The sequence below is a fragment of the Oncorhynchus nerka genome, linkage group LG15 (assembly GCF_034236695.1).
Source record: "Oncorhynchus nerka isolate Pitt River linkage group LG15, Oner_Uvic_2.0, whole genome shotgun sequence".
NCBI classification, from domain to species: Eukaryota; Metazoa; Chordata; class Actinopteri; order Salmoniformes; family Salmonidae; genus Oncorhynchus; species Oncorhynchus nerka.
The window spans coordinates 72,133,467-72,141,353 of record NC_088410.1 but is presented as its reverse complement, the minus strand read 5'-3'; the positions used below and the strand labels follow the sequence as shown (position 1 = coordinate 72,141,353).

Here is a 7,887-nt window from a genome sequence, read left to right as displayed (position 1 = left end):
GGTGAATGCACCAATTTGTAAGTCGCTCTGGATAAGAGCGTCTGCTAAATGACTTAAATGTAAATGTAAATCTATGTGTTGCTCATATTGCTATTTTCTCTGTCTTCTATAAGAATGTATCTCATTACGCTGATTATGTTGACTTCATAATAATTTGGAAAAAATGTAGCATGAACAATTATGAATTAATCTCAAAAGTGTTAAAACTTTTTAGGGATGAAGCAAACAATCTAAAATACTATATTTGCACAGAATTTTGAAACAGCACTTATTTTATTCAAATAAACAAATCAAGAGGTCACATTCATAATGCAGTCATCAAATATTTCCTTTATTTAACTAGGCAAGTCAGTTAAGAACAAATTCTTATTTACAATGACAGCCTACCATGGAACAGTAGGTTAATTGCCTTGTTCAGGGGCAGAACAACATATTTTTACCTTGTCAGCTCGGGGAATTGATTCAGCAACCTTTCAGTTACTGGCCCAATGCTCTAACCACTAGTCTACCTGCCACCCCCCTATTTAAATATGGTATGGTAGGCTAGGAATCCTCCAATGAAATGCATTATTGGAGATGATCATGGACTTCAGGAAACAGCGGAGGGAGCACCCCCCCCCCCCCCATCCATATCGATGGGACCGCAGTGGAGAAGGTGGAAAGCTTCAAGTTTCTCGGCGTACACATCACTGACAAACTGAAATGGTCCACCCACATAGACGGTGTGGTAAAGAACCTCTTCAACCTCAACAGGCTAAAGAAATGTGGCTTAATACCTTAAACCGTCACAAACTTTTACAGATGCACAATTGAGAGCATCATGTCGGGCTGTATCACCACCTGGTACGGACACTGCACCGCCCACAACCGCAAAGCTTTCCAGAGGGTGGTGCGGTCTGCCCAATGCATTACCAGGGGAAAACTTCCCGTCCTCCTGGACATCTACAGCACCCGATGCCATAGGAAGGCCTAAAAGATCATCAAGGACATCAACCACCCGAGCAACTGCCTGTTCACCCCGCTATCATCCAGAAGGCGAGGTCAGTACAGGTGTATCAAAGCTGGGACCGAGAGACTGAAAAACAGCTATTGCATCACCCATCTCATATGTATATACTGCATTGTATTCTATACTACACCACTGACTGTTAAGAAGACATCTCCAGTACATCAGAGGCTGCTGCCTATAGACATAGATTAGGAATCACTGGCCACTTTAAGGAAATGAAACACTGGACACTTTAAGGAAATGAAACACTGGACACTTTAATAGTGTCACTGTATCTTGCATTACTCATCTCATTTGTGTAAACTGTACTCTATACTATTCTACGGTATCTTAGTCACTTTAATTGTGTGTAAATATTGCATAATCCATCTCATATGTATATACTGTATTCTATACTATGCCACTGTATCTTAGTCCAATGCCACTCTGACATATATGTATATATTCTTAATCCATTCCTTACTTAGATGTACGTGTATTTTGGGTATATTTTGTGAATCTGTTAGATATTACTTGTTAGATATATACTGCAATGTCGGAGTTAAAAGCATAAGCATTTCGCTACACCCACAATAACATCTGTTAAACACGTGTATGTGACCAATACATTTGATTTGATTAGAAAGCACTGTGCATTTTTATGCAGAATATGTTTGTCAGTCCCAATGTGTACGTTGTGATGATGAGTGTGTGCTCTGTCTGTGTCATTTATCCCAACGTTAAACAGTAGATCTGGGGGTCACCAGTTTCCCAGATTCCCACAGGGCTCTGTGAGTCACTCTCCATCACCCCCCACGTGTTCCCCTGAGACATGACCATTGTCCACCAGCATTAAGAACCCAAGCACCCCCATTGGCTACAGACTGAGAAACTCCAACAAGCCCAGTACCCACACATTCATATGCAGATTTGGGACTATATATAGGAGAGAAGAAGCCAGTAGAAATCAGATGTTTTCTACACAGAAGCCTTTACAGCACAGAGATCCAGCCATGGCACCTACAATCACTTCAGCTATGATCTACTCTAAGAACCACCTGACTCTGACCAACAAGGTAAACTGAGATTACAATTTGCTTTATGACTTGTTTCTTGAAAATAGTTGTCATAATTTTACCTCACCTCTAATACATTCTAGAATAATGTTATTAAAGACTCTCCTTCTTGCAGCTAAGAAAGCCAGTGGTGGAGAAGTTACGCAGAGATCGTATCAACAGCTGCCTTGAGAAGCTCAAGTCTCTCCTGGGTCCAGAGATCCTCAATCAGCAGCCCGACTCCAAGCTGGAGAAAGCAACCATCCTGGAGATGACAGTGAGCTTCCTGAAACGACAGCAACAGTATCAACCATTGAGCTCCTCCTCCTGCTCAGCACCTGACAATCAGGGTTACTCCAGGTGTGTCCAAGAGATTGTGCACTTCCTGTCCAAGGATGAGGTGACGACAGAGTCCCAGAGAAGACTGCTGAGCCACTTCCAGAGCCTGCAGCCATCCTCTGGTAAGAACAGGAGGGAGAGTGACCTGCTTCAGTTGAGCACCCCAGCCCAGCACAGCATGAGCAAAGAGAAGGGTCCAGTCAACAGCGCCATCTGGAGGCCCTGGTAGAGTCCTACAGACTGGAGCTTCATTCTCATGCAGGACATTTCCCAGTCCTTATTACAGAGGAGTTCATCCACATTTTCTACATTTGCAGGAGTTTATGTTAATTTGTAATGACAAAATGCATTGAACAATATCAATATTTGAATCTTCCTCTCTTGATTACAAGAGGATCAATAGCATATTCTGTTTTATATTTCTTTTTTATGAAGTGAATATACTGTGTATTGTTTCCTGTGGGAACGTTTTAATCATTTATGAAATAGTGTTCACTGTCTTTCTAGTGGAAAGATTGTGAGTGAACAATGTTCAATCCTATTTGTACTGTTTTGATATCGAAATTGAATATCTTAATGGCAAAACATGCAAACCGTATCAGACGTCATTACATTTATGTAGAGCGACTTACAGTAGTGATTGCATACATTTTCTTCTTTATACTTGTCCCCCGTGGGATTCGAACCCACAATACTGGCGTTGCAAGCACCATGCTACACCAACTAAGCTACACGGAACATTATCGCTTTCCCCTGAAAATTATATCAGCATTTTAGACAGAATAATACTTCCTCTCGATGGTGAGAGGAGTTAAAACGTGTAGACCTACTGGTTTGTATCGCTATGTGAGTATATCACATTCCTCGCCTTCTGAGAAGGTATTGTAAAGATTGAAAATATGTTTTCAAAATTAATGTAAATCTTCAAATCAAGTCGATGCGAATAAAAACAATCATCGAAAACAATTAATGTTTGTTTGATTCATTACACTCCGTTGAAATGTGAAATGTCTAAATCTTTCTAATTAAACTGGTTTCCAGATATAGTACAGTAGCCTACGTATATCTACCTAAACGGCTTTCATATTTCATAACAAAAAAAATCATACCATACCAACTGCCAAAATGTCTCCAAAATATCAACATTCAAAGGCCTATTTATTTTTCTGCAACAATACGCACACTCATGACACATTGTAGCCTATGTAAGTAAGTGTCAGTGACTTCTAGGCCTTTTAAATTAAGACGACTTGAGACAAAACCAACTCGGTTTAACTTAATGTGTTCTGCTGCTGAACCTGCCTCTCACCAGTGAGAGACAAACATGACAGACACAACTCAAAATTTGCCAACTAACTAGGCCTACCTAAGTATTCAAATTGACTGAGTTCAAGAGATGACGAAATTAGGTAGTTTGATGTGCAATTCATTTCAAATTAAAACATTGATAAGAGACTAAAGAAAATGTAAAAGTTTTTTTTTTAAATGCTCCGAGGGGACTTTTTCGTCATTAGTCACGCAGGAAACAAATTCATATGCTGCCTTCTCGTGAGTGATTATTAATTGAACTATGTTAACTTGTCAATTTGCTGGTCAGTAATTACCGCTAATGCAATTCATTATTTAAAGTAGTATTAATAATGCAATAATTAATAATGAATTAGTCATTAATGCCAGTTGTTACTATTAATAAGTACTGATGGAAATTATGTCACCGTTAGTGCTTAACAGATACAGTAGACTGGTTGCGCAAAAAATACGCTTGCTTATCCTACATGTGGTTTCCTGTAGTGCCCTACTTAAAAGTGATGCACATAATACAATGTAATTAAGAATCCTATTCTCTACCATTCTCTCCTAGTGCACGTCCCCTGATGGATTAAAGGAATGAACTGGTGTAAAACATATGGAGGACCACCAGTCCCATGCATGTCAATCCATGAGAACAAGTCAAACCTTTGGGGGAAATGGCAAGACCTTCTTTTTGTGAAGTACCATAATGATGCTTTGGAACTTTTTGCAGTGTATACGTTTTCGTGGAAGTACATACTTCTGAATCTTGTGAGTTTCAATATGCTGGTAAATGAAACCAGTAAAATTCAGTATTTATTTCAGACACTAATCACCAGTGGTGGAAAAAGCACCCAATTGTCATACTTGAGTAAAAGTAAAGATACCTTAATAGAAAATGACTCAAGTAAATGTGAAAGTCACCAAGTAAAATCCTACTTGAGTAAAAGTCTAAAAGTATTTGGTTTTTAAGTATACTTAAGTATCAAACGTAAAAGTATAAATAATTTCAAATTCCTTATATAAAGAAAACCAGAAAGCATCATTTTCAAATAAAAAATCAATTACAATTATGGACAGCTAGGAGCATGCTCCAACACTCAGACATAATTTACAAACAAAGCATGTCTTTAGTGAGTCTGCCAGATCTGAGGCAGTAGGGATGACCAGGGATGTTCTCTTGATACATGTGTGAATTAGGCAATTTTCCTGTCCTGCTAAGTATTCAACATTTAACGAGTACTTTTGGGTGTCAGGGAAAATGTATGGAGTAAAAAGTACATACTTTTCTTTAGGAATGTACTGAAGTAAAAGTAAAAATGGTTAAAAATATAAATAGTAAATTACAGATACCCCCAAAAAACTACTTAAGTAGTACTTTCAAGTATTTTTACTTTAGACGATTGCAAATCAAAGATAGGAGGAATAGACAAAGAAAAGTATGTTGGATTTTGTCTGCAGTTTAATTAGCTGACAAAGTTAGAGAACAATATTAACAAGAATATAAATCCTCTTTGGATAAGATAAAGATAAAATAAACATTTACCTTATGTATTTTCATGCACAACAATGCACTGTTCCTTTACAGAAATAAAGGTATGCATGTGAATTTATTTTCTACCGTTATTTGAGGCAGCGTTTCACCTTGAACCAGATCTCAGGGTATTTAGTTAATAATTTCACAGAAAGAGTAAGGCAGTAAACCTCTGCTTATATAAATACATACAATGCATTTTAAATGATTCTGCAACTTTACATTTCATGTAAAACAACAGAATAGGTTCCAGACCAATCTCTAACAGTCTGGTCCAAATGGGACAACCAGCCAATCACCATGGTGGGAATATTCTCCCAATGTAGATATGGCGCTCTGATATATCCAAGCTGAATTTGCACATGAACAGTATATTGTGCTCTGTTCACTATAGGCTCAGTTCATGCCCGCTCCACAGGTTTGTATCTCACACTGCAGTGATCATTTTGTCTCAGACCCTAGTCTCAGCCCAATATGTAACCCCTGACCTAGAATCTCCCCATCCATGCATCTCTCTCAGTTCATTGTTCGAAGCAGAGTGGTACAATGTCCTCTGGAGTGGGAAAGAGACGCAGCATGTCCCTGGAACATTTGGAATAACTGGTGGGTGACAGCAAGGCCTTCTTCGGAGTGAAAAAAAGACACAGTCTTCGCCAAAATAGGAGATATAGGAGATGTAGGGATCCTATTCTGGAGATGTTCTATAATAGCTATCTTCAGTTTCTCCACACCACTGCTCCATTTCCTCTCCAACAGAGAGAGTTTCCACCTGAAAAACAAGACAAGACAGTCATGAACACCTCTTCTCTCACACACCGTTCCTATTCATTTTAATACCTCATGACCTAAAGTATTTCAGTGTAATTTAACCTGATCTTAACTAATATGCTGATCCTTCACGTTCATGATGTCCTGAAGAGCGATGTCCATGTAAGCTGGCATTTTCAAATATTGGTCTTGAGTTAGCAACTCGTCAATAAAGTAGAGATGATGGTCTTGGTAGGTCTTGCCCGAGAGTTTGTGTTGTTGTAGCTCCTCTGTTGTGGAGTGTTGCTGCGGGTCTTGGGCCAGCTGATGCTCGGTGAGTTGTTGTTAGTGAGCTCTGCATCTCCACTCTCTATTTATGTGCCTACTTCTACACTGTCTCACACTATGCAGCCAATCAGACGGTGGGACAATATTCAGTGGGAATAATAGCTGATTCCTCACAGGACAGGTGGGATGTTGCTCTTTATGCCAAAGAGGTCGGCCACGTTAGTCGCTGGGAAAGTGTCTGTGCCCATGTGTAATCAGAAATATCATTTCCCCATGTTGAGTAGTGATATAAATCATCATATTGCAAATATAACAAATATGTTAGGATCACAAGTCTTTCTGTTCATTGCAACACATAGACGCATCAAACAAAACACAACACACGTCTTTATTTATAATATCAAATCAAATCAAATCAAATTGTATTTGTCACATACACATGGTTAGCAGATGTTAATGCGAGTGTAGCGAAATGCTTGTGCTTCTAGTTCCGACAATGCAGTGATAACCAACAAGTAATCTAACTAACAATTCCAAAACTACTGTCTTATACACAGTGTAAGGGGATAAAGAATATGTACATAAGGATATATGAATGAGTGATGGTACAGAGCAGCATACAGTAGATGGTATCGAGTACAGTATATACATATGAGATGAGAATGTAGACAAAGTAAACAAAGTGGCATAGTTAAAGTGGCTAGTGATACATGTATTACATAAGGATGCAGTCGATGATGTAGAGTACAGTATATACGTATGCATATGAGATGAATAATGTAGGGTAAGTAACATTATATAAGGTAGCATTGTTTAAAGTGGCTAGTGATATATTTACAACATTTCCCATCAATTCCCATTATTAAAGTGGCTGGAGTTGGGTCAGTGTCAATGACAGTGTGTTGGCAGCAGCCACTCAATGTTAGTGGTGGCTGTTTAACAGTCTGATGGCCTTGAGATAGAAGCTGTTTTTCAGTCTCTCGGTCCCAGCTTTGATGCACCTGTACTGACCTCGCCTTCTGGATGATAGCGGGGTGAACAGGCAGAGGTTCGGGTGGTTGATGTCCTTGATGATCTTTATGGCCTTCCTGTAACATCGGGTGGTGTAGGTGTCCTGGAGGGCAGGTAGTTTGCCCCCGGTGATGCGTTGTGCAGACCTCACTACCCTCTGGAGAGCCTTACGGTTGAGGCGGAGCAGTTGCCGTACCAGGAGGTGATACAGCCCGCCAGGATGCTCTCGATTGTGCATCTGTAGAAGTTTGTGAGTGCTTTTGGTGACAAGCCGAATTTCTTCAGCCTCCTGAGGTTGAAGAGGCGCTGCTGCGCCTTCTTCACGACGCTGTCAGTGTGAGTGGACCAATTCAGTTTGTCTGTGATGTGTATGCCGAGGATCTTAAAACTTGCTACCCTCTCCAATACTGTTCCATCGATGTGGATTAGGGGTGTTCCCTCTGCTGTTTCCTGAAGTCCACAATCATCTCCTTAGTTTTGTTGACGTTGAGTGTGAGGTTATTTTCCTGACACCACACTCCGAGGGCCCTCACCTCCTCCCTGTAGGCCGTCTCGTCGTTGTTGGTAATCAAGCCTACCACTGTTGTGTCGTCCGCAAACTTGATGATTGAGTTGGAGCGTGCGTGGCCACGCAG

At 40.0% G+C, this 7,887-nt stretch overlaps 1 protein-coding gene across 1 annotated transcript; it reads left to right on the top strand.

The window, feature by feature from the left end:
- The first annotated feature begins 1,245 nt into the window (after positions 1-1,245).
- On the top strand, positions 1,246-3,244 carry LOC115143254 (transcription factor HES-5-like). Its single transcript, XM_029683454.2, has 2 exons — positions 1,246-2,064; positions 2,180-3,244. Exons 1-2 carry the CDS (start codon positions 1,960-1,962, stop codon positions 2,609-2,611), a joined length of 537 nt encoding a protein of 178 aa, XP_029539314.1. The 5' UTR covers positions 1,246-1,959; the 3' UTR covers positions 2,612-3,244.
- The last annotated feature ends 4,643 nt before the right edge of the window (positions 3,245-7,887 follow it).

What these genes read in the sequence shown, in the direction of transcription:
- LOC115143254 (XM_029683454.2), top strand. Translation starts at nt 1,960, where the DNA reads ATGTTTTCTACACAGAAGCCTTTACAGCACAGAGATCCAGCCATGGCA. An exon ending in ACCTGACTCTGACCAACAAG is followed by an intron (nt 2,065 to 2,179) that starts GTAAACTGAGAT and finishes TCCTTCTTGCAG; the next exon opens with CTAAGAAAGCCAGTGGTGGA.